General features: G+C 38.1%; 3 protein-coding genes across 5 annotated transcripts in view; all 3 read right to left on the minus strand.

Moving 5' to 3' along the window:
* Positions 1 to 1,301: 1,301 nt before the first annotated feature.
* On the minus strand, positions 1,302 to 8,709 carry LOC134294323 (ras-related protein Rab-11A-like). 2 transcript variants are annotated; one of them, XM_062965051.1, is made up of 5 exons: positions 7,130 to 8,709; positions 5,417 to 5,612; positions 3,466 to 3,659; positions 2,435 to 2,515; positions 1,302 to 1,742 (listed from the first exon to the last, which is right to left on the minus strand). In XM_062965051.1, exons 1-5 carry the CDS (start codon positions 7,182 to 7,184, stop codon positions 1,594 to 1,596), a joined length of 675 nt encoding a protein of 224 aa, XP_062821121.1. In that variant the 5' UTR covers positions 7,185 to 8,709; the 3' UTR covers positions 1,302 to 1,593. The 2 variants fall into 2 exon arrangements, with proteins under 2 accessions (XP_062821121.1, XP_062821122.1); XM_062965052.1 differs by having other exon boundaries at positions 6,989 to 8,709.
* Positions 8,710 to 9,679: 970 nt separating this feature from the next.
* On the minus strand, positions 9,680 to 16,155 carry rab25 (RAB25, member RAS oncogene family). Of its 2 annotated transcripts, XM_062965050.1 has the most exons (5): positions 14,924 to 16,152; positions 13,705 to 13,900; positions 12,643 to 12,836; positions 12,434 to 12,514; positions 9,680 to 10,251 (listed from the first exon to the last, which is right to left on the minus strand). In XM_062965050.1, the coding sequence occupies exons 1-5, from the start codon at positions 14,961 to 14,963 to the stop codon at positions 10,112 to 10,114; spliced, it is 651 nt and encodes a 216-aa protein (XP_062821120.1). In that variant the 5' UTR covers positions 14,964 to 16,152; the 3' UTR covers positions 9,680 to 10,111. The 2 variants fall into 2 exon arrangements, with proteins under 2 accessions (XP_062821120.1, XP_062821119.1); XM_062965049.1 differs by having other exon boundaries at positions 13,705 to 16,155.
* Positions 16,156 to 20,135: 3,980 nt separating this feature from the next.
* The window catches only part of lamtor2 (late endosomal/lysosomal adaptor, MAPK and MTOR activator 2), a 6,588-nt gene continuing 62 nt past the window's right edge, over positions 20,136 to 26,661 (minus strand). The window contains exons 1-4 of the mRNA XM_062965055.1: positions 26,580 to 26,661; positions 24,002 to 24,164; positions 22,935 to 23,024; positions 20,136 to 20,273 (exon numbers count right to left, since the gene is read on the minus strand). The exon at positions 26,580 to 26,661 is cut by the window's right edge and continues 62 nt beyond it. Coding sequence (XP_062821125.1) covers positions 20,217 to 20,273; positions 22,935 to 23,024; positions 24,002 to 24,164; positions 26,580 to 26,647 — 378 coding nt within the window. The 5' untranslated portion in view covers positions 26,648 to 26,661 and the 3' untranslated portion in view covers positions 20,136 to 20,216. The remainder of the gene's footprint in view (positions 20,274 to 22,934; positions 23,025 to 24,001; positions 24,165 to 26,579) is intronic.

Raw genomic sequence — 26,661 nt, forward strand, 5'->3', positions numbered from 1 at the left:
TATAATATTGATAATCTTATACAATATAATACTTATAGTAATACCATATAATAATATTAATTATATGTTATATATTACACATTATATAATAGTATAGTGGTATAGTTCAGTATAGTAATATATACAGTAGAGTCTCACTTATCCAAGCTAAATGGGCCGGCAGAAGCTTGGATAAATGAATATCTTGGAAAATAAGGAGGGATTAAGGAAAAGCCTATTAAACATCAAATTAGGTTATGATTTTACAAATTAAGCACCAAAACTTCATGCTATACAACAAATTTGACATAAAAAGCAGTTCAATACACAGTAATGTTATGTTGTAATTACTGTATTTACGAATTTAGCACCAAAATATCATGATACATTGAAAACATTGACTATAAAAATGGCTTGGATTATCCAGAGGCTTGGATAAGTGAGACTCTACTGTAATACTAATATTGTGCTATGCTAATAATATAATATATTGTATATACATATAATATTGATAATAATCTTATGTTATACAATATAATACTAAGAGTAATACCATATAATAATATTAATTATATGTTATATATTACACATTATATAATAGCATAGTGGTATAGTTCAATATAGTAATATATAATGCTAATAATGTGTTATGCTAATAATATAATATATTGTATATACATATAATATTGATAATCTTATACAATATAATACTTATAGTAATACCATATAATAATATTAATTATATGTTATATATTACACATTATATAATAGCATAGTGGTATAGTTCAATATAGTAATATATAATGCTAATATTGTGTTATGCTAATAATATAATATATTGTATGTACATACAGCTGCTCTGAGTCCCCTTTGGGGTGAGAAGGGTGGGATATAAATGTAGTAAATAAATGCAGTAAATAAATAATTAATTTTAGACTTAGGCTCGGCCAAAGTCTGAAATGACTTGAAGGCACACAACAACAACAACAACAATCCTAATTAACTTGACTATCTCATTGGCCAGTAGTAGGCCCACACTTTCCATTGAAATCCTGATAGGTTTATGTTGGTTAAAATTGTTTTCATTTTTAAATATTGTATTGTACTTTCATTGTTGTTGTTTTGCACTACAAATAAGACATGTGCAGTATGCATAGGAATTTGTTTGTATTTTTTTTTCCAAATGATAATTCGGCCCCTCCACAGTCTGAAGGATTGTGGACAGACCCTCGGCTTTAAAAGTTTGGGGACCCCTGCGCCAAGTCTTCAAGGAAAGGCCACTGGCTCCGACTCCCGTCCCATATGGAAGCAGCAAATATACATTTGTGTTCCTATCATCCTTTTATTGGTGCACACCACACGTCGGGAAACCGGGACACCTCCTCTTCCCACCATCCCACATCTCCCACCGGATTGAATTCCCTGAAACAGCAGCATCTTCGAGGGAAGCAGCAAAAGGATCCCGGGACAGAGACACCATTCAAAGGGGCCGACAGTTGGGCCTGGGTCCCCAAAAACCTCTTCCCATGAAAGAGGAGCATTTTCTGACTGAAGATGGGAAACACAAGGCTCCAAAGAAGCAAAAGGCTCATGGTCCGTTCCGGGGAGCGATGGTCAGATGTTCTGGCAGCAGGGCGCCTGCCGGCCTTCCTGCTGCGTGGGCAGGACGCGGATGGGCTCGATGGCCGTGCTGCCGCTGGGGCTGAACTCGGCCTCCGGGGCCCCGCCGGACATCTGCCGCTGGGACACGATCCGGTAGATCTCTGCGGGACGGAAGGAGAGGCCGGAAGGTCAGCCACGGCCCCATCAAAGGGGACTTCAGGTCCCAGTGGCCAGACTGGGACAATGGGGGATGCAGTCCTCCATGGAAGATTGGCCAAAGGACGGCATTGGAGGACTATTTATTTATTTGCAGTACAGTAGAGTCTCACTTATCCAACATAAACAGGCCGGCAGAATGTTGGATAAGCGAATATGTTGGATAATAAGAAGGGATTAAGGAAAAGCCTATTAAACATCAAATTAGGTTATGGTTTTACAAATTAAGCACCAAAAGATCATGTTAGACAACAAATTTGACAGAAAAAGTAGTTCAATAGGCAGTAATGCTATGTAGTAATGACTGTATTTACGAATTTAGCACCAAAATATCATGATGTATTGGAAACATTGACTACAAAAATGCGTTGGATAATCCAGAACGTTGGATAAGCGAGTGTTGGATAAGTGAGACTCTACTGTATTTCTATCCCGCCCTTCTTTCTCACCCCGAAGGGGACTCCGGGCGGATCCCATTACACCTATAAGGCAAACATTCAATGCCTTTAACATAGAACAGAGGCAAAGACAAACACAGGCTCCGGGCTGGCCTGGAACTCATGAGTGATTTGTTGCAGCTGGCTGGCTGCTCACCAGCCTGCGCCACAGCCCGGGCCTCGTAATGATGCCAACAGACCTGTGAGGATGTTCTGGAAGGCCGTCTCCACGTTGGTGGAATCCAGCGCCGAGGTCTCGATGAAGGCCAAGCCGTTTTTTTCTGGGGCAGAAGGAGAAATGGAAAAAAGAAAGGAAGAGAGGGAGTGAGAGAGAGGGAGGGAAGGAAGGAAGGAAGGAAGGAAGGAAGGAGGAAGAGAAGTATGGAAGGAAGAAGGGAATGAAGGAAGGAATGAAAGGATGAAGGAGAGGAAGGGAGGGAGGGAAGGATGGAAGGAAAGAAAAAGAAAAAAGGAAGGAAGGAAGGAAAGAAAAAAGAGGCCGGGAAGGAAAGGAAGGAAACAATGGATGGATGGAATGGTAGAAAAGAAAGGAAGAAAGAAAGAAAGAAAGAAAGAAAGAACGAACAATGAAAGAAATAGGAGGAAGGAAACGATGGATGGAAGTAAGGAAAGAAACAAAAAGAAAGAAAGAAAGGAAGGAAGGAAGGAGGAAGAGAAGTATGGAAGGAAGAAGGGAATGAATGAAGGAAGGAAAGGATGGATGGAAGGAAGGGAGGGAGGGAAGAATGGATGGATGGAAGGAAGGAAATAAAAAGAAAAAAGGAAGCAAGGAAGGAAAGAAAAAAGAGGCCCGGAAGGAAAGGTAGGAAGGAAACAATGGATGGATGGAATGGTAGAAAAGAAAGAAGGAAAGAAAGTAAGAACGAAAGGAAGGAAGGAAGGAAGGAAGGAAGGAAGGAAGGAAGGAAGGAAGGAAGGAAGGAAGGAAGGGGAAAAAGGAAGAGGAGGAGGAGGGGGGAAGAAGGTCATAATGAAATAACAAAAAATAATGAAATAAAAATTAAAATAATGAAAGAAATAGGAGGAAGGAAACGATGGATGGAAGTAAGGAAAGAAACAGAAAGAAAGGAAGGAGAAAAAGGAAGAGGAGGAGGAGGAGGAGGGAAGGTGGTCCTTCAGGCAGCCAGGGCGGATTCCCATCCCGTGGTGCCCCCAGCCAAGCCGTGGGGAGGGTCCCGTGGGGTCTCCCTTTGGGGGGGGGGGTCCCTACCGGCGAAGGCCTTGGCCTGTTCGGTGGGCACGGCCCGGAGGTGGCGCAGGTCGCTCTTGTTGCCCACCAGCATGATGACGATGTTGGCGTCGGCGTGGTCCTGCAGCTCCTTCAGCCAGCGCTCGGCGTTCTCGTAGGTCAGGTACTTGGCGATGTCGTAGGTCAGGAGGGCGCCCACCGCCCCACGGTAGTACCTGGAGGGGGGGAGGGGGGAGGGAGGGAGGGAGACCGGTCAGTGCCCCACAGAACGGGCACAACAGCCACAACGCGGCCGCCGGCCCCCCACTTCCATGGGCCTTGGAAGGAAAACAATCTGCAAAACACTGCCCGTCATGGGACCCCCGGGGCACCCCCATTAATGGACTTTAAAGAACCCAAGCCAAACGGAGGATTGATTTCGGGAATACGGCCCACGGAAACTCACATGAAGCCAATTGGCTCCTAGTTTCAGCCTTCAAAACGCAGAACTCGCTTTGGAGATATTGCCCATGATGGACTTCATAAAACACGCATGGGTTCATCTTCTCACAGCCTGACCGTTGAAGAATCTCCGCAAGACGGAATCTCTGCCTGTCGTGATCCTCGGGGCCTTCCCGTAGGCTCTCTATTTGGCCATAATAAAGCCCACCCGCAAAATGTAAAGTTGGGAACATGGCGCATTATGGACACCATGACTGACAGAAATATTACAAACTAGCTGTGCCCGGCCACGCGTTGCTGTGGCTTATGGGAATGCTTTGTTGGCCAAGTGGAACAGCCTTGCAGCTTCAAAAGCCTGAACCCTGGCTGTACCCCAGCTCCATTGTGGCTGAGGTTGCTAGGAGACAAAGTGGGCAAGGCCTAAAGGGGGCAGGGCCTACCCTTCTGACCAGCAACCCGGGTTGAAAACGGCTCTTCCTCATTCTCTAATTTGGACTTTATTTTCCTGGGGTTTTTTTTGTTTTGTTTGAAAGACATGTTTTGGATGACTATGTCTTTTGTGGCCAAATTTGGTGTGATTGGGTTCAGTGGTTTTGTTGTTTACTCAGTCCTACAAACGTACATTACATTTTATATACTGTATATACTTGAATACAAGCCTAGTTTTTCAGCCCTTTTTTTAAGACTGAAAAAGCCCCCCTCGGCTTATACTCGGGTGAGAGTCCTGGTGGGCTTATATTTGGGTCAGCTTATACTCAAGAATACAGGGTACATTTATTATTTTGGTATTATTACATTTATTATTTTACTCTATTATTGTTACTACTATTAAATTTATTTTACTCTATTATTATTATTATTATTATTATTATTAATAATAATAATACATTTATTATTTCACTCTGATATTATTATTATTGCATTTATTATTTTACTCTATTATTACATGTATTATTTTACTCTATTATTATTAAAAGGATACATAAGCACATTTTCATTGAAGAAGATGGGAATAATGATTTGATCAGAGTTGGACAGTCTATCTTAAATTTGAGCTTGATGTAAATATTCAAAAACATTTAATCTACTAATGTAAATTTATTGGTATCTATTTTTATTTCTGAAATTTACCACTCTCAGCTTATACTGGAGTCAGTGTTTTCTCAGTTTTTTTGTGGTAAAATTAGGCTTATATTCAGGTCGGCTTATACTCGAGTATATATGGTATATAGATTAATTAACTAGGTATGTTCTCTCTATTGTTCTAAGACCAGGTCACACAACGTTAAAGGCCTCTTGACGCACACGGGACCCCTTGTGGCCCCGTCCCTGTGGGATGGGAATTCTGCGCATGCCCAGGGGCCGAGAAGAGGACCCAGAATTGGTTCTCTCTTTTGTTATAAGGTCAGCCTGTGGGTTCTTTCTTTTGCTATAAGACCAACCCACTCAATGTTAAGTCCTCTTGGGGCCAGAATGACCCCACCCGTGTGGACCGGGAATTCTGCGCATGCCCAGGGGCCGTCTCCCTTACGCGGAGGTGATGGCGCGGTAGCGCTCCTGCCCGGCGGTGTCCCAGATCTGGGCCTTGACCGTCTTGCCGTCCACCTGGATGCTGCGGGTGGCGAACTCGACCCCGATGGTGCTCTTGCTCTCCAGGTTGAACTCGTTGCGGGTGAAGCGGGACAGCAGGTTGCTCTTCCCCACCCCAGAGTCCCCGATCAGCACAACTGTCAACAACAACAACAACAACAAGTGAGTCCCCAAACAGTACAACCGGGGCATTGTCTGGAAGCGTTGGACGGGAGCCCCGCCTCTCCCCGAATCCCCAGAACAGGCCCATCCGGGCAAAGGACTCCACACCCATCGTCCCCTGAGGCTGGACACTCGCTTCCAACATCGGATCTTGTCAGAGTATTTGCAGCGCAGCAGTCGTTGGATGGAATCAGTGGAGCGCAGAACAAAGAGGCACTCGGAGACGTGGGTAAAACTATTTACAAAGTTTTACTGAATCAACACAAACAGACGACAGAGGACACAGGATTCCTCTGTCAAACAGACGACAGACGACACAGGATTCAAACTCTAGGCAGACAGAACCCGACTCCTGGGCAGACAGAATAGGACCGGACAGACACAATGGATATGCACACACACTTGTGTCTGGATACTCCCTAGTTCCAGCCACACATCAAGGTCATCACAGGCAGGGTTGGCGGAGAATTGAGACGTGATTTTGGGAATTGTAGTTCACCCACATCCTTGTGCATGTTCCAATGGGAGCAGTCATAAAAAACAAAGTAAAGATGGGAGTTTTTCCTAATAAATAGTATTACACATTACCAAACCGATAATACCGAATACCCCAAAACACGCAATGCCTTCTTCTAAGAACCCGGCACCGCTGGGTCCCCAAGCTTGTATGTGTGTGTGTATGTGTGTGTATAAATATATATATATATATATATATATATATACAGTAAAGTCTCACTTAACCAATGTTCTGGATTATCCAACGCATTTTTGTAGTCATTGTTTTCAATACATCGTGATATTTTGGTGCTAAATTTGTAAATACAGTAATTACTAAATAGCACTAATGTGCAATGAACTACTTTTTCTGTCAAATTTGTTGTATAACCTGATGTTTTGGTGCTTCATTTGTAAAATCATAACCTAATTAGATGTTTAATAAGCTTATCCTTAATCTCTCCTTATTATCCAACATATTCGCTTATCCAACGTTCTGTCGGCCCGTTTCGCTTGGATGAGACTCTACTGTATATAATCTATCTTCTATTCACTCATCTATCCATCTAATTCATCTATCCATCTATATTTCTATCTATATTTATCTAGCTATTTATTATCTATATCTGTCTCCCAAACAGGGAACAAGGAAGGCATGGGCTTGATCTTGGAGCTAAAAAGGGGACCTCCAGAGGCCGTCTAGACTGACCCAACCTCCCCTTGGCTATGGACTTCTTCTACCTTTTGTAAGACTCAGGCCAAGCCTGCCTCCCATAGGAGTGGACCTACAAGGCTTAGGGTTGGGCTAGATGGCCTTTGGGGGCCCCTTCCGAAGGCGAGAAGGCCTGGGACTTACTTTTGAACAAGTAATCGTACTCGTCGTCCTTGCCTCGCATCCTGTCCAATTTCTTGCCCTAAAAGAGAGAGAAAATGCCCCTTTTCCCAGGTAAGGACACACCTGTCTCAGTGAGGAGGAGGAGGAGGAGGGTGATCTCACCTCTTTGGGATTTCCTGGGTTCAACCGGCTCCAGGTGCAACACCTGCACTGCCATTGGTCGCTTTGGCCGCCTTCTTCCTGATTGGCCCCCATTGGCTGCCCAGGGCCTCACCTGGCCACAGGTAACTCAGGGGGCGGGGCCACCCCCATCCCTCCCTCCTTTCCCTCCTCTTTTAAAGGGACAAGTCTTGGGGTTGATTCCATTTCAATTTAATTTAATTTAATTGAGAATATTGAGCCTTCTTTGAGATAGAAATACCAATAATAATAATAATAATAATAATAGGATAGCAGTAATAGCAATATAATATATTATTATAATATATATATAACAGTTATTAATAATATTATAGTATATATAGTAGTCGCAGTAATAATAGGATAGCAGTAATAGCAATATAATATATATATTTTATATATATATATATATATATATATATATATATACAGTAGAGTCTCACTTATCCAACACTCGCTTATCCAATGTTCTGGATTATCCAACACATTTTTGTAGTCAACGTTTTCAATACATCATGATATTTTGGTGCTAAACTCATAAATACAGTAATTACTACATATCATTACTGTGTATTGAACTACTTTTACTGTCAAATTTGTTGTCTAACATGATGTTTTGGTGCTTAATTTGTAAAACCATAACCTAATTTGATGTTTAATAGGCTTTACCTTAATCCCTTCTTATTATCCAACATATTCGCTTATCCAACATTCTGCCGGCCCGTTTATGTTGGATAAGTGAGACTCTACTGTAGTAGTCGCAGTAATAATAGGATAACAGTAATAGCAATATAATATATATATTATAATATATATATATATATATATATATATATATATATATATATAATATAACATTATTATTAATATTATAATATATATAATAGTAGCAGTCGCAGTAATAATAATAATAATAGGATATCAGTAATAGCAATATTATATATATATATATATATAAAACATTATTATTAATATTGTAATATATATAATAGTAGCAGTTGCAGTAATAATAATAATAATAGGATAGCAGTAATAGCAATATAATATATATATACAGTATATATTATATAATAATAATATAATATTAATATTATAACATATATATTATAGTAGCAGTAATAATTATAGGGTAGCAGTAATAGTATGCACTTTATATATGTGTGTGTGTGTATATATATATCTATATCTATATATATATATAGTTAAAGGTAAAGGTTTCTCCTGACGTTAAGTCCAACTCTGGGGGTTGGGGCTCATCTCCATTTCTAAGCTTAAGAGCCGGCGTTGTCCATAGACACCTCCAAGGTCATGTGGCCACTGGCATGACTGCATGGAGCGCCATTACCTTCCCACCAGAGCAGTACCTATTGATCTACTCACATTGGCATGTTTTCGAACTGCTAGGTTGGCAGAAGCTGGGGCTAACAGCAGGAGCTCACCCCGCTCCCTGGATTCGAACTGCCGACCTTTCGGTCAGCAAGTTCAGCAGCTCAGCGGTTTAATCCGCTGCGCCACCAGGGTATATATAATTATATATCCTATATTATATATATATATATATATATATATATATATATATATATCCTATATTATATATAATTGTATATATAATAGTAATAATAGTAGAAGCCGCGGTGGCGCAATGGGTTAAACCCTTGAGCCAGCTGAACTGCTGACTTGAAGGTTAGGTCGCTGACCTGAAAGTTGCTGGTTCAAATCCACGAGGCAGGGTGAGCTCCTGTCTGTCAGCTCTAGCTTGCAGGGACATGAGAGAAGCCTCCCAGCAAACACGTCCTGGGCATAGAGGACCCCCATGATCAATTGAACATGTTGCTGTGGTTCATGGGAATTGACGCTGATTATGGGAGTTGTAGTTCACCGATATCCAGAGAACATTCCACCCAGACAACAACGGATCTGGACCGAACTTAAGAGATATTACCTAACATCCCAAAACAAACAATGCCTTCTTCTAATAACCCGGGCACCGCCGGGTTCCCAAGTTAGTATATATAAAATTGTGTTTATAATAATAGTATAATGGTAATAGCATGTATAATAATAGTAATCATAGTTATTATAATAGTATAGCAGTAATAGTAAATAATAATAATAATATAGTATATATAACATTGTGTTTATAATAATAGTATAATGGTAATAGTATGTATAATAATAGTAATCATAGTTATTACAATAATAGTATAGCAGTAATAGTAAATAATAATAATAATATAGTATGTAGCAATATATCATAATGAGAGCTTGGGAAAATGGTGGTCTTTTGGGGATCTTGGGAGCTATACCATAAAAGTAAGCCTTTTATAAGTCTTGGGGTGCATTTACACTGCCAAATTAATGCAGATTGAACCCACACAATTAGTCGGGGACCTGGGAGTAGTAGTTTCACAAGGCCTTCTCCGCCAAAGCGATGCCTGAGTCAAAGCAACAGATGAAGAATCAATCTGATGCCTATTATATCCAGATAAAAAATAATAAAAACCCTTCAATAAATAAAGAGAAAGACACGTCTTGGATCCAGAGCCATGCATTTACAAAACAGGTTGATTAGTATTTTATACAGATATATATATATATTTAGAGAGAGAGAGAGAGAGAGAATTATAAAATGTACTACGTCGCCTTGAGTCAAGACTAAAGGTGTCAGTCCACACTGCATTTTAATATACCACTTTGATCCCACTTTAAAATCCCAAGAATAGGCCGAGTGAGATGGAACGGCAACAACAGCAGCGCAGGATGGAATCCCAGCCGAGACGCCATTTCGTTACTGATTAACTAGAGCGGATAAGGAGTCGTATGTGTTCCATCCGGACCAGGTCTTTCGCCCGATTTGGATTCTTTAACTCGAAGAAGCAAACGGGTGGAGAGCAATGGTTGCCGGGTCTTTGCCGCCAATGGCTTCCACTGGGTCCGTCCTTCTTCTTCCCTCCTGTTTGAGATTCATAGGTTGACGCAACAGGCCCGCTTTCCCGGTTCGGATGGTGGTCCGGAAGCCGTGGTGCTGGGGTTTTCGGCCGAAAGCTGGACGGCCTCCTCCAAGGGGCTCTTCTGCTTCTGCTTCCGCACCTTGTTGAAAATGTCTGCCAAAGCAAAAGAAAACCCCAAATTGCAGCCTTTTAAACTAAGGATCCTGAAATGGGTTCTATTACATTATCTATATATATATAAGAGTAATGGCATCACGGCGACCCACAAAACAACAAAACTACAGGACCCCCAACCTCGAAATTTGACAACACAACCCATCATCCACGCCTCTAGGTTGATACAACAAAAAGAAAAGAAAAATAAAGTCCTAATTAGAGAGAGAGGAATAATTGCTTTTATCCAATTGCTGCCAGTTAGAAGGCTAAGCTCCTCCAACTTGGTCTCCTAGCAACCCAATAAAAAATAATAAAAAACACTAAAAATAATTAAAAACACTAAAAAAATTAATACAATAAAATACTATAATAACAGAAAATAACTAAAAATAATACAAGAAAATAATAAAATATAATAAATAAAAAGATAACTTACAATAAAATAAATTAAAAAATACAAATAACGTCAAATAAAAATTACACAACAATTTTTAACCAATACCACCACCACTTTGCCACAGCAACGCGTGGCCGGGCACAGCTAGTGTTATATTATATATATATTACTAGCTGTGCCCGGCCACGTGTTGCTGTGGCGAAGTATGTTGTTATGGGAAATAAAGTATTGAGGAATTGGTGGTAGTGAAGGTCAAGGGTCAAGGTTTTCCCCTGACGTTAAGTCCAGTTGTGTCCGACTGCACACTGAAGTGGATCATATGGCAGTGTGGAGTCAAGATAATCCTGTTCAAAGCAGATAATATAAGATTATAAATGGGTTCTATAGCTGGGTGGAAGGGCCTTGAGTCTACACTGCCATATAATCCAGTTCAAATCTGATAATCTGTCTTTTATAGGCAGTGTGGAAGAGGCCTAAGTGAGGCCTAACTCTGCCTGTCCCCTGGGCTGAGTGGGTTGCTAGGAGACCAAGTGGGCGGAGCTTAGCCTTCTAACTGGCAGCCATTGGATAAAAACAATTCTTCCTCTCCCTCTAATTAGGACTTTATTTTTCTTTTCTTTTTGTTGTATGAATGTAGAGGCATGGATGAGGGGTTGTGCTGCCAAGTTTAGTGTTTCTGGGATGTGTAGTTTTGTTGTTTTGTCCTAGGCCGAAATTTCATTACCCTTTTATATATATATATAGATAGATATTATCCAGTTATGTTATTATTTATTTTTATTTATTGGGTACTTTGTTATGGCTATGAACATACTTTTGGGATTAGACGGGCTTGTTTATTTTGTCTTGTATTATTGCCATTTTTTGTTGGAAGCCACCCTGAGTCCCCCCAGGGAGACAGGGTGGAAGATAATTAAAGTTTTATTATTATTATTATTATTATTATTATTATTATTATTATTATTATTTATATTATCATTATTAGTAATATTATTATATATAATATCTCTCTATATAAAAATGTAATGTGCGTTTTTATTATGGTGTAAACAACAAAACCACTGAACCAAATCACACCAAATTTAGCCACAAAAGACATAGTCATCCAAAATATGTCTTTCAAACAAAAAAACTAGAAAAATAAAGTCCAAATTAGAGGAAGAGGAAGAACTGTTTTTCCCCCTTGCTGCCAGTTAGAAGGGTAGGCTCCGCCCACTTTGTCTCCTAGCAACCCACTCAGCCATTTAATGGCGCCCAGGGCCTCTTCAACCAAGGCTCTTCCACACTGCCTATAAAATACAGATTATCTGATTTGAACTGGATTATATGGCAGTGTAGACTCAAGGCCCTTCCACACACCTATATAACCCAGAATGCCAAGGCATTATATTTATTATAATATACAAAATATAGTATATAATACAATATACTATAATATTATTTATTTACTTTATTTCTGCCCCGAAGGGGACTGAAGACGGTTTACATAGGGCAACCACCAGATGCCTTAAAATACACACACAGAGAGACTTGAAATCAATTAAATTTAAAATTAATACATATTAAACATTAATATTAAAATTGCATCCTCCGAAAAACATAGTCAAATAATATGATATTAGTTGTAATTATAATATGATATTAGTTGTAATAATAATAATAATAATAATAACAACAACAACAGATACATAGCCTCTTTGAGTCTCCTTCAGGAGAGATAAAGCAGGGTATAAATATAATAATAATAATAATAATAATAATAATAATAATAATAATAATAACCTCTGAGGATGGTTTCGAAGGCCAGTTCAACGTTGGTGGAGTCCAGGGCGGAGGTCTCCAGGAAAAGCAGGCCGTTGTTTTCTGCAAAGGAGGACCGCAATGAGAACCATGCCTGCAGGGAGTGGGCCCTCCTGAGGTCATCTAGACTGACCTAAGGCAACCTGATGGGGCGGGGGCCCTCCTGAAGCCCCGCAGAAGCCCCTCATCACCTGCGTACATCCGGGCCTCCTGGGTGGGCACCTCTCGGCTGTGTGCCAGGTCGGCCTTGTTTCCCACCAGCATGACCACGATGGTGGCCTCGGCGTGGTCGTAGAGCTCCTTCAGCCAGCGCTCCACCACCTCGTAGCTCTGGTGCCGGGAGATGTCGTAGACCAGCAGCGCTCCCACGGCACCGCGGTAGTATCTGGAGGAGGGAACGAGAATGCTTACGGAAAAGTAAACAACTGCTTTTGAAGCAGCGCTAAGGAATAGTTTTCTCAAGAGAGAAAGAATTTTCTCATGAAAGGAAGACCTTGGATTTCCCTTATGAAGCAGCTTGATGAATAGTTTTCTCATGAGAGAGTTTTCTCATGAAAGGAAGACCTTGGATTTCCCTTATGAAGCAGCTTGATGAATAGTTTTCTCATGAGAGAGTTTTCTCATGAAAGGAAGACCTTGGATTTCCCTTATGAAGCAGCGCTGATGAATAGTTTTTTCACGAGAGTTTTCTCATGAAAGAAAGACCTTGGATTTCCCTTATGAAGCAGCTTGATGAATAGTTTTCTCATGAGAGTTTTCTCATGAAAGGAAGACCTTGGATTTCCCTTATGAAGCAGCTCTGATGAATAGTTTTCTCACAAGAGAAAGAGTTTTCTCATGAAAGAAAGACCTTGGATTTCCCTTATGAAGCAGTGCTGATCTCTCTTTCTTTTCACGAGAGTTTTCTCATGAAAGAAAGACCTTGGATTTCCCTTATGAAGCAGCGCTGATGAATAGTTTTCTCATGAGAGTTTTCTCATGAAAGGAAGACCTTGGATTTCCCTTAAAAGCCTGGTCCCTCTCTATTATGGCGGGAGAATGATCTTTGCTCAGTGTTCCTGTATCTTTGGATTTTGCTTCAGGTTCCAGCCTGGTTTGCCTTTAATAAAGCCCAGAGTTGGGAGAGACCCCCAAAGGCCATCCAGTCTGAATGCACAAGGAAGGAACGCATGAATGAATGAATCCATAGAACCGCATGGCGGGAAGGGCCCCCCGAGGCCATCCATCCCACCCCAAGCCGGACAGGGACTCACGCGGAGGTGATGGCGCGGTATCGCTCGAGCCCGGCGGTGTCCCAGACCTGGGCCTTGACCAGGGCGCGGTCGATGAGGAGGGTCCGGGTGGAGAACTCCACGCCGATGGTGGTGCGGCTGTCGTGGCTGAACTCGTTGCGCGTGAAGCGCGACAACAGGTTCGTCTTGCCCACGCCGGACTCGCCAATCAGCACCACTGCAGCACACCCACGGATGGAAATATAATAATAATAATACACACAATAACAGACATAATAATTATAATAATTCACATGATAATTAACATAATAGAAATATAATACAGTAATAATAATAATACAATAATTATTATAATTCAAATAATAAATGTAATAGAAATATAATACAGTAATAATACACAGAACAACATACATAATTATAATAATTCACATAAGAAACATAATAGAAATATAATACAGTAATAATAATACACACAATAAAATACATTAATAAACGTAATAATACCAATAGTAATAGAGAAAAATAATAAACGTAATAATACCAATAATAATAGAGAAAAATAATAACTTTAATAATACCAATAATAGTAAGAGAAAAATAATAAATGTAATAATACAAATAATAATAGAGAAAAATAATAAATGTAATAATACCAATAGTAATAGAGAAAAATAATAAATGTAATAATACCAATAGTAATAGAGAAAAATAATAAATGTAATAATACCAATAATAATAGAGAAAAATAATAAATGTAATAACACAAATAATAATAGAGAAAAATAATAAATGTAATAATACCAATAGTAATAGAGAAAAATAATAAATGTAATAATACCAATAATAATAGAGAAAAATAATAAATGTACCGTATATTCTCGAGTATAAGCTGACCCAAATATAAGCCAACCAGGACCCTCACCCGAGTATAAGCCAAGGCAAGCCGAGTATAAGCCAGGCTTAAAAAAGGGCTTATACTCGAGTATATACAGTAATACAATAATACACATATCATAATAAATAAAATAACAAATAATAATATTAATAATTGTAATAATGATTATTCCTTATCCGTACCAAGATCTGACCTAGTTCATGTGGAAAGGGGCATTTGTGGAAGGAAGGACACCAACGGATCCCTCCCGACAGATGCCCGTCCAGCGTCTCATGGAATCCCAAAGGCCATCCAGTCCAACCCCAGTGTCCTGCCCGGCATGGAATCCCATTGGAAAGCACTCACCTTTGAAGACAAAGTTGTAGTCGTCCTCAGAGGCAGCCATCCTTCACCTGGGAGGCTCACCTGCCTTCTTGGCACCGAGAGCGAGGAAAGGAAGAAAGGAAGACGGAAGGAAAGAAGGAAGGAAGGAAGGAAGGAGCCTGGCTCTCACCTGGAGGCAGGTAGGGCTCCCTCCCGCCCTCCCAGCCAAGGTGAAAGGTGAGTCAACAGGTGGGGCCGAACCCGACAAACAGGTAAAGAGAGGCCCCGCCCACCTGCCTCACCTGGAAAGAAGGGAGGGAGGGGCCAAGGCCAAGGGGAGCCGTGGATGGAGGGCCAATGCTGCAGCAACAAAGGCCAAGGCCATCCCAGGCCTCATCCAGAATCAGAAATGGCATAATCACACACGTAATACACATCATATGCTTAATAATAACTATAATAACCACACATAAAACACATGTAATAGTACAAATATTATAATAAACAATAAATATAATCATCATAAATATAATCAACACACACACACACACACACATATATATATATATATATAAATCATTCACATAATCATGGAGCCCAAAGGAAGGAAGGCCATGCACGGAGGGCCACGCTGCAGCAACAAAGACCACATGTAGTACACATAATATGCTTAATAATAAATATAATAATCACACATAAAACACATGTAATAGTACAAATATTATAATAAACAATAAATATAATAATCATAAATATAATCAACACACACACACACACACACACACACACATATATATATATAAATAGCATAATCACACACGTAATACACATAATATGCTTAATAATAAATATAATAACCACACATTAAACACATGTAATAGTACAAATATTATAATAAAAAATAAATATAATAATCATAAATATAATCAACACACACACACACACACACACACACACATATATATATATATATATAAAAATCATTCACATAATTCTGGAGCCCAAAGGAAGGAAGGCCATGCACGGAGGGCCATGCTGCAGCAACAAAGACCACATGTAGTACACATAATATGCTTAATAATAAATATAATAATCACACATATAATACATGTAATAGTACACATATTACAATAATATAATAAACAATAAATATAATCATCATAAATATAATACACCATTATATTTATATATAATAAAGATAATATTGTAATCATTAACATAATAAACATAATAATATAATAATCACACATATAACACATGTAATACTACACATATTATAATAATATAATAAATAAATATAATCATTAACATAATAAACATAATATAATAATCACACATATAACACATGTAATACTACACATATTATAATAAACAATAAATATAATAATCATAAATATAATACACCATTATATTTATATATAATAAAGATAATATTGTAATCATTAACATAATAAACATAATAATATAATAATCACACATATAACACATGTAATAGTACACATAATAATATAATAAAAAATATAATCATTAACATAATAAACATAATATAATAATCACACATATAACACATGTAATACTACACATATTATATTATAATAAACAATAAATATAATCATCATAAATATAATACACTCACATATATATATATAATAAAGATAATAATATAATAATCATTAACATAATAATGAATATAATAATCATTCACATAATTATGGAGCCCAAAGGGAGGAAGGCCGTGCACGGAGGGCCACGCTGCAGCAACAAAGGCCAAGGTCATCAAGAGTCGTAAGCAACTGAATAAATAAACAGCAGCAAATATAGATGGAAGTAATAAAGGGTATGTCTTTAATAATCAGATATATGACCCCAGGTAGAACATAGTGAGCCTGGAGAGGGATGCTGCAGCGAGTGAGGCCAATGCAATCCCAGGCGGCATCAACAGGAATATAAAGTGCCTAAGGGGGTCATTAGTAAAAAAAGTAAGTAAAAGTTTATTTGTATACCGCCCTCTCTCCCGAAAGGGACTCAGGGCGGTTTCCAATATAAAATCAGCATAAAACATTGTACAATAAAACACTGAAAACACTATAAAATGCTATAAGAATTACATTATATAGTTCATTTGGAAGGGATCAACAGGCCTTAAACAGACAAATAAGCTGAATGTGAGTCAAAAGTGTGATGCTGCAGCGCAAAAGGCCAACGCCATGATCCCAGGCTGCATTTGGATGGAGGGAAGTAAAACAGGGTATGGCTTGACGATAGTCACATAGAGGACCCCAAGCAGAATGCAATGAGTTAAGGGCGTGACGCTGCAGCGCAAAAGGCCAATGCGCTCCTAGGGTTCTAATGTCCAGATGAGGGAAAGTCAAGAGGCAGGTCAAGGGACATGGGCCTGGGCCTGGCCATTTGGCTCAGCCTGAATGTCCGGTCCGTTTGGAATGTGCCGGGGAGAAGGGCCACACGGAGCCGGAAAAAGCAAACGCCCTTGTTGCAGGCGGCCACTCCCGCAAGAGCAAACCAGGCCCAAACTGGTCCCAACCGTCAGTCAGTGTTGGCAACTGGGGCGGGGGTCATTCCCGTAACTAGCATTATTATGAAACTAAAGCTTATCATTATATTAATGCAGTATGTTATTGTTAATTAAAACACAGGCCAATAATATAAATAATAAAGGTGCTATTGGGAACCAGGTGAACAAACCCAAAGGACAAAAAGAAAGACTTGTCTTTGCGATTGTTTGCTGCCCCCAAGTGGCCACCTGTTCTCATGGCAACTAGAGGACATACAGTAGAGTCTCACTTATCCAACACTCGCTTATCCAACGTTCTGGATTATCCAACACATTTTTGTAGTCAATGTTTTCAATATATTGTGATATTTTGATGCTAAATTCGTAAATACAGTAATTACTACATAGCCTTACTGCGTATTGAACTACTTTTTCTGTCAAATTTGTTGTCTAACAGGATGTTTTGGTGCTTAATTTGTAAAATCATAACCTAATTTGATGTTTAATAGGCTTTTCCTTAGTCTCTCCTTATTATCCAACATATTCGCTTATCCAACGTTCTGCCGGCCCGTTTACGTTGGATAAGCGAGACTCTACTGTACTACAGTACTTCAATATAATAATAATAATTGTATATAATATAATAATATAAAATATTATTATATTATATTATATCATAATAATCCAGCATGTCTATCTTGTTTGCTGTGTCATACAATAGAATAATAATAGTAATCATATAAAATAATTATATAATAGTAATAGTAATAATAATAAACATTGATAAAATTACAAATGATTCCCATAAGCCACAGCAACACGTGGCCGGGCAAAGCTAGCTCTATAGATATACAGTAGAGTCTCACTTATCCAAGACTCGCTTATCCAATGTTCTAGATTATCCAACGCATTTTTGTAGTCAATGTTTTCAATACATCATGATATTTTGGTGCTAAATTCGTAAGTACAGTAATTACGACTTGGCATTACCATGTATTGAACTACTTTTTGTCAAATTTGTTGTATAACACGATGTTTTGGTGCTGAATTTGTAAAATCATAACCTAATTTGATGTTGAATAGGCTTTTCCTTAATCCCTTCTTATTATCCAACATATTCACTTATCCAACATTCTGCCGGCCCGTTTATGTTGGATAAGTGAGACTATACTGTAATGAAAAACATTGCCAAAATTACAAATGATTCCCATAAGCCACAGCAACACGTGGCCGGGCAAAGCTAGTTCTATAGATATAATTTAACATAATATTATTTATTTATTCATTGCATTTCTATCCCACTCTTCTCACCCCAAAGGGGACCCAGAGCGGCTTACAAATCAAATGTACATACAACATATTATTAGTATAGCACAATATAAGCATTACATTGCTGTATTGTACTATATCATTATATGGTAATATTATTAGTATAATATTGTATTACATTATATTATTATCTATTGTATATGTATATACAATATGTTGTATATTTGTAAATTATTGTATATTAGTATAATATTGTATTGCTCCTGGTGGCACAGTGTGTTAAAGCGCTGAGCTGCTGAACTTGCAGACCGAAAGGTCCCAGGTTCAAATCCCGGGAGCGGAATGAGCGCCCATTGTTAGCCCCAGCTCCTGCCAACCTAGCAGTTCGAAAACATGCAAGTGTGAGTAGATTAATAGGTACTGCTCTGGCGGGAAGGTAACATTGGCGCTCCATGCAGTCATGCTGGCCACCTGACCTGGAGGTGTCTATGGACAACGCCGGCTCTTCGGCTTAGAAATGGACGTGAGCACCAACCCCCAGAGTCGGTCACAACTGGACTTAACGTCAGGGGAAACCTTTACCTATTATCAATATTATATATTCTCCCACTTTCGCTGTGAAATATCATGAACTATATATTTTTTGTGGGGTTTTTTTTGTCTCTTTCTTTCTTCTATAATGTAAAATTTTAATAAAGATATATAATAAAAAATATTATATGTATATAAAATATACTGTATATATATATATATATATATATATATATATATATATAAAAGAGTGATGGCATCAGGGCAGCGGACAAAACAACAAAACTACAGGCCCCCCAACCTCGAAATTTGACAACACAACCCATCATTCACGCCTCTAGGTTGATACAACAAAAAGAAAAGAAAAATAAAGTCCTAATTAGAGAGAGAGGAATAATTGCTTTTATCCAATTGCTGCCAGTTAGAAGGCTAAGCTCTGCCCACTTGGTCTCCTAGCAACCTACTCAGCCCAGGAGACAGGCACAGTTAGGCCTCACTTAGGCCTCTTCCACAGATTATAGATTTTAACTGGATTATATGGCAGTGTAGACTCAAGGCCCTTCCACACAGCTATATAGCCCATTTAGAATCTTATATTATCTGCTTTGAACTGGATTATCTTGACTCCATACTGCCATGTAATCCACTTGTGTGCATACTAAACATAAAGACAACCATACAACAGATATTTAATACCACCACTACCTCAACAATTTTTCACCAACACCACCAGACAACGCCACAGCAACGCGTGGCCGGGCACAGCTAGTATATGTATAATTTAATAATTTAGATAAAATAATAATATAACAAAATAATATATCATAGTATATGATAATAATAATAATAATTCCAGCCTGCTCCCTCCTCCTCCTCCTTTTGAGTGTGTGTTTCCTTTCTTTCCTTTCCCGAACCGCCCTCGCAAGGACCAAGGCCAGACCGTGAGCAGCATCCCTTTATTCATTCTCATGATGTTTGCAATACACATAATCCCGGCGGTCCATACAAAGCAAAGGCAGCGGCTCAGGAGGCGGCCACTTGGGTCAGGGGCTCCTCCAGGTACTGCACCAGGGCCTGGGCCTGCAAGCCAAGAAAGAAGGAGTATTATTATTATTATCATTATTATATATTGATCCCATAGAGCAGGGGTCCTCAAACTTTTTAAGCCGAGGGCCGGTCCACAATCCTTCAGACTTTTGAGGGGCCGGATTATCATTTGAAAAAAAAAATACAAACAAATTCCGATGCACACTGCATATGTCTTATTTGTAGTGCAAAAATAATAACAACAATGAAAGAACAATACAATATTTAAAAATAAAACCAATTTTAACCAACATACATTTATCAGGATTTCAATGGGAAGTGTGTCCTGCTTCTGGCCAATAAGATAGTCAAGTTCATCAGGATTGTTGTTGTTGTTGTTGTGTGCCTTCAAGTCATTTGTCAACTCGATATAGACACAGGGTCTCTTCCCATCCCAATTTGCGCTTCCAGAATTTGCAGCACTTTATCAGTCACCTTGTGTCTACAATATTTATATGGTGCACTTTACCCAGTCTACTTTTACAATCTCTCAGTTTTAATCCATGTTTTTATTAGTTCTTGTTTTTTATTGGCTAATGTTTTATTTTTATTTTTTATTTTTTTTATTGTGCAAGTTGTTGTCTATTGCTGTGTTTTATACTGCTACTGTTTTTATTCGGGCTTGGCCCCATGTAAGCCGCCCTGAGTCCCCTTCGGGGAGATGGAGGCGGGGTATAAAAATAAAGTTATTATTATTATTATTATTATTTCAGACTTTGGGCGAGCCTAAGTCTAAAATTATTTATTTATTTATTTATTTACTACATTTGTATCACAGCCTTCTCACCCCAAAGGGGACTCAGAGTGGCTTACAAATTATATGTGCATACAATATATTATATTATTAGCATAGCACAATATTAGCATTATACATTACTATATTGAAATATACCACTATACTGTAATATTATTAGTAATATTATATGTAATATAGAATATATAATTAATATTATTATATGGTATGATTATTAGAGTTATATTGTATTACATTATAATATTATTATCAATATTATATGTATATACAATATATTATACTATAAAATTGAGGGCGGGGGCCAGGTAAATGGCCTTGTTTGGGGACCCCTGCCATAGAGAAAGAGAGAGAGAACCAGGTGGAGGAAATATATATAACCATCTACCTATCTCTTCTATTTTCTATATGCATAATAACCTGGTTTGGGGAGGACTGACCCACGACTCTGGGAATTGTAGTTCATTATTTATTATTTATTTATTTGCTAGATTTATATCCCGCCCTTCTCACCCCGAAGGGGACCCAGAGCGGCTTACAAATTAAATTTACATACAATATTATATTATTAGTACAATACTGGCAATAAATTACTATATTGTACTATATTTATTTATTTACCATATTTATATCCCGCCCTTCTTTCTCACCCCGAAGGGGACCCAGAGCGGCTTACAAATTCAATTTACATACAATATTATATTATTAGTACAATACTGGCAATAAATTACTATATTGTACTATATTTATTTATTTACCATATTTATATCCCGCCCTTCTTTCTCACCCCGAAGGGGACCCAGAGCGGCTTACAAATTAAATTTACATACAATATTATATTATTAGTACAATACTGGCAATAAATTACTATATTGTACTATATTTATTTATTTACCATATTTATATCCCGCCCTTCTCACCCCGAAGGGGACCCAGAGCGGCTTACAAATTAAATTTACATACAATATTATATTATTAGTACAATACTGGCAATAAATTACTATATTGTACTATATTTATTTATTTACCATATTTATATCCCGCCCTTCTCACCCCGAAGGGGACCCAGAGCGGCTTACAAATTAAATTTACATACAATATTATATTATTAGTACAATACTGGCAATAAATTACTATATTGTACTATATTTATTTATTTACATCATTTATATTCCGCCCTTCTTTCTCACCCCGAAGGGGACCCAGAGCGGCTTACAAATTAAATTTACATACAATATTATATTATTAGTACAATACTGGCAGTAAATTACTATATTGTACTATATTTATTTATTTACCATATTTATATCCCGCCCTTCTTTCTCACCCCGAAGGGGACTCAGGGTGGATCTAATTACACATATAAGGCAAACATTTAATGCCTTGACATAGAACAAAGACAAAGACAAATGCAGGCTCCGAGCTGGCCTCGAACTCATGACCTCTTGGTCAGAGTGATTGGTCTCAGCTGGCTACCCTCCAGCTTGCGCCACAGCCCGGGCCTATTGTAATATTAATAGCAATATTACATGTAAAGTATAATATATAATTAATATTACTATATTGTATTATTAGTATTGTATCGTATTGCAATATAATATTATGAATACACATCATTATGTATTTTCTAATGGGAGCATTCATAAAAAACAAAATTAAAGACTGTCTGTTTTCTAAATAGTGTTACTAATTAAAAAAATGATATTACCTGACACCTCAAAACAAACCATGCCTTTTTCAAATAACCCAGGCACAAATAGTAATAATAATAACAACAACAATAATAATATATTATTATAAAATATGATAATAATAATAACAACATATTATTATAAAATATGATAATAATAATAATAATAATAATAATAATAATAATAATAATAATAATAATAGCAATGTCTCACCTTGGCCTTGAGCATCCCAAAGCCCACCGTCTCCTTGGCATACATGCACAGCAACAGGTTGGCCACCCGCGTGATGGCCACCCGACCCTCCTGGAGAGAGAGGTGGTTATTATTATTATTATTATCCAAGACTCAGGGCAGGTAACAATGCATTGCTGCCCTCCCTAGGCAAACATATGAGGGGAAAATTCATATATAAAATTAATGTATATAGATAGATACAGATATAAAGGTACACAGGGATTGCAAATGCATGCAGGGGGTTAATGCCTTTTTTTCTGTAGGAGAGTTTAACAAATATTTCAGGAGAAATATAAGATTTCATAAGATTAATGGATATATATTTTACTTCTTCCTGACTTGCAAGGGCGTCTTTCCCTTTTCAAAACATTCCCTTGGTTAAGACCGAGGGAGGCTTTAGAAACACACTGATAAGGGAGGGTAAGAGAGGAATATATTATATACTAGCTGTGCCCGGCCACGCGTTGCTGTGGCAAAGTGGTGGTGGTATTGGTTAAAAATTGTTGTGTAATTTTTATTTGACATTATTTGTATTTTTTAATTAATTTTATTGTAAGTTATCTTTTTATTTATTATATTTTATTATTTTCTTGTGTTATTTTTAGTTATTTTCTGTTATTATAGTAATTTATTGTATTAATTTTTTAGTGTTTTTAATTATTTTTAGTGTTTATTATTTTTATTGGGTTGCTAGGAGACCAAGTTGGAGGAGCTTAGCCTTCCAACTGGCAGCAATTGGATAAAAGCAATTATTCCTCTCTCTCTAATTAGGACTTTATTTTTGTTTTCTTTTTGTTATATCAAGCTAGAGGCATGGATGATGGGTTGTGTTGTCAAATTTCGAGGTTGGGGGGCCTGTCGTTTTGTTGTTTTGTGGGTGGCCGTGATGCCATCACTCTTTTATATATATAGATTGCAAGCCATGGCCTCCAGGTTCTTGACCTTGACCCCATTATAAGCCAAGGGAGGCTTTTTCAGCTCATAAAAAGGGGTGAAAACTCAACTTATCTTCGAGTATATAATAATAGTTTATTATGCGTATGTACCATGCAGTCCATGAGGATGAAGCGGAGGTGGTCCTCGTTGAAGGCCTGGTGGCCGTTCTTGTCGTAAGCGGCCCAAATATTGCTGGCAATGGCCGCCGTCACCCGCGCGTCCGTGTCCCCGTACCCCGAATATGCCAAGAGGGAGCCCTCGTTGTTCAGCAGCCTGATCAGAATGAAAATAACAACATTAATAACAACAGAAATAATAATCAGAATAATAATAACTAACCATAATCAGAATAATATTAGTAATAATCAGAACAACAATAATAACATTAATAATAGTAACAGGTTTCAATTGCAGACTGTTCAGAACATTGAAATGGTTACCATGGGTTTACTGAGAGTATACTGTATATTATTATTATTATTATTATTATTATTATTATTATTATTATTATTATTATTATTCTAGCTTCCCTGAGGCTCTATTATAGTTTTGTTTACACATATACTGTATAATAATAATATATTACTTCCCTTGTACATAAATAATAATAATTTATTATAATATAATAACAGTGATTCAATAATCATAATAATTTACTTCCCTTGTAAGTACTGTATATACTCGAGTATAAGCCTAGTTTTTCAGCCCTTTTTTAAAGACTGAAAAAGCCCCCCTCAGCTTATACTTGGGTGAGGGTCCTAGTTGGCTTATATTTGGGTCAGCTTATACTCGAGAATATATGGTACATTTACTATTTTTCTCTATTATTATTGGTATTATTACATTTATTATTTTTTCTATTATTGTTGCTACTATTACATTTATTTTACTCTATTTTTATTATTATTAATAATAATAATAATACATTTATTATTTCACTCTGATCTTCTTAGTATTATTATGGCATTTATGATTTTACTCTATTATTACATGTATTATTTTCCTGTATTTATTATTATTATTACATGTATTATTTTACTCTATTATTATTAAAATGGATACATAAGCATATTTACATTGAAGAAGATAAGAATAATGATTTGATCAGAGTTGGAAGGTCTTATCTCAAATTTGAGCTTTATGTAAATATTCAAAAACATTTAACCTACTGATGCCTCAATTAATGTAATTTTATTGGGATCTATTTTTATTTCTGAAATTTACCGCCCTCGGCTTATACTGGAGTCAATGTTTTCCCAGTTTTTTCGTGGTAAAATTAGGTGCCTCGGCTTATATTCGAGTCGGCTTATACTCGAGTATATACAATAATGTGATTTTATTGGTATCTCGGCTTATACTGGAGTCAATGTTTTCCCAGTTTTTTTTGTGGTAAAATTAGGTGCCTCGGCTTATATTCAGGTCGGCTTATACTCGAGTATATACTGTATATAATGATAATAAAACTATTGAGGTGCTGAACTTGCAGACCGAAAGGTCCCAGGTTCAAATCCCAGGAGCGGAATGAGCGCCCGCTGTTAGCCCCAGCTCCTGTCAAGCTAGCAGTTCGAAAACATGCCAATGTGAGTAGATCAATAGGTACCGCTCTGGCGGGAAGGTAATGGTGTTCCATTCAGTCATGCCTATGGGCACATGACCTTGGAGGTGTCTACGGACAACGCCGGCTCTTGGGCTTAGAAATGGAGATGAGCCCCAACCCCCAGAGTGTGAGTAGATGAATAGGTACTGCTCTGGCGGGAAGGTAACGGCGCTCCATGCAGTGATGCCAGTGGCCACATGACCTTGGAGGTGTCTAAGGACAACGCCGGCTCTTTGGCTTAGAAATGGAGATGAGCACCAACCCCTAGAGTGTGAGTAGATCAATAGGTACTGCTCTGGCGGTAAGGTAATGGTGTTCCATGCAGTGATGCCAGTGGCCACATGATCTAAGAGGTGTCTACGGACAACGCCGGCTCTTTGGCTTAGAAATGGAGATGAGCACCAACCCCCAGAGTCATTGGACATAACTGGACTTAACAAACCTTTACCTTTAATAGCACTATAATAATATATTAATACTAGCTGTGCCCAGCCACGCGTTGCTGTGGTGAAGTCTGGTGGTATGGGAAATAAAGTATTGAGGAATTGGTGGTAGTTAAGGTCAAGGGTCAAGGTTTTCCCTTGACATTAAGTCCATTATAAATGGGTTATATAGCTGTGTGGAAGGGCCTTGAGTCTACACTGCCATATAATCCAGTTAAAATAGATAATTTGTATTTTATGGGCAGTGTGGAAGAGGCCTAAGTGAGGCCTAACTCTGCCTGTCCCCTGGGCTGAGTGGGTTGCTAGGAGACCAAGTGGGCAGAGCTTAGCCTTCTAACTGGCAACAATTGGATAAAAACAATTATTCCTCTCCCTCTAATTCGGACTTTATTTTTCTTTTCTTTTTGTTGTATCAACCTAGAGGCTGGTTGATATATATAGATATAATATAATATAATATAATATAATATAATATATATATATAATATCTATAATATATATAATAATAATATAATATAGTAATAATATCCTCGACTGAAGCACTCCTTGGAGGGCCTTGGCTTCTTTCCTTCCCAACAAGAAGGCGTAGGGGATTGTGGGAAATGTAGTCCGGGCAAGGCCGGCGCGGGGCCTGGCTCGCTGACTCACAGGGTGCTCTGGACGCCGCCGGTGTTGGCCTGGCTCAGGACCTGCGTGAGGGCCTTCGGGCGAAGCATCGCCGCCGGAGAGA

Source organism: Anolis carolinensis, unplaced genomic scaffold, assembly GCF_035594765.1.
Source record: "Anolis carolinensis isolate JA03-04 unplaced genomic scaffold, rAnoCar3.1.pri scaffold_14, whole genome shotgun sequence".
In the NCBI taxonomy this organism is placed as follows: Eukaryota; Metazoa; Chordata; class Lepidosauria; order Squamata; family Dactyloidae; genus Anolis; species Anolis carolinensis.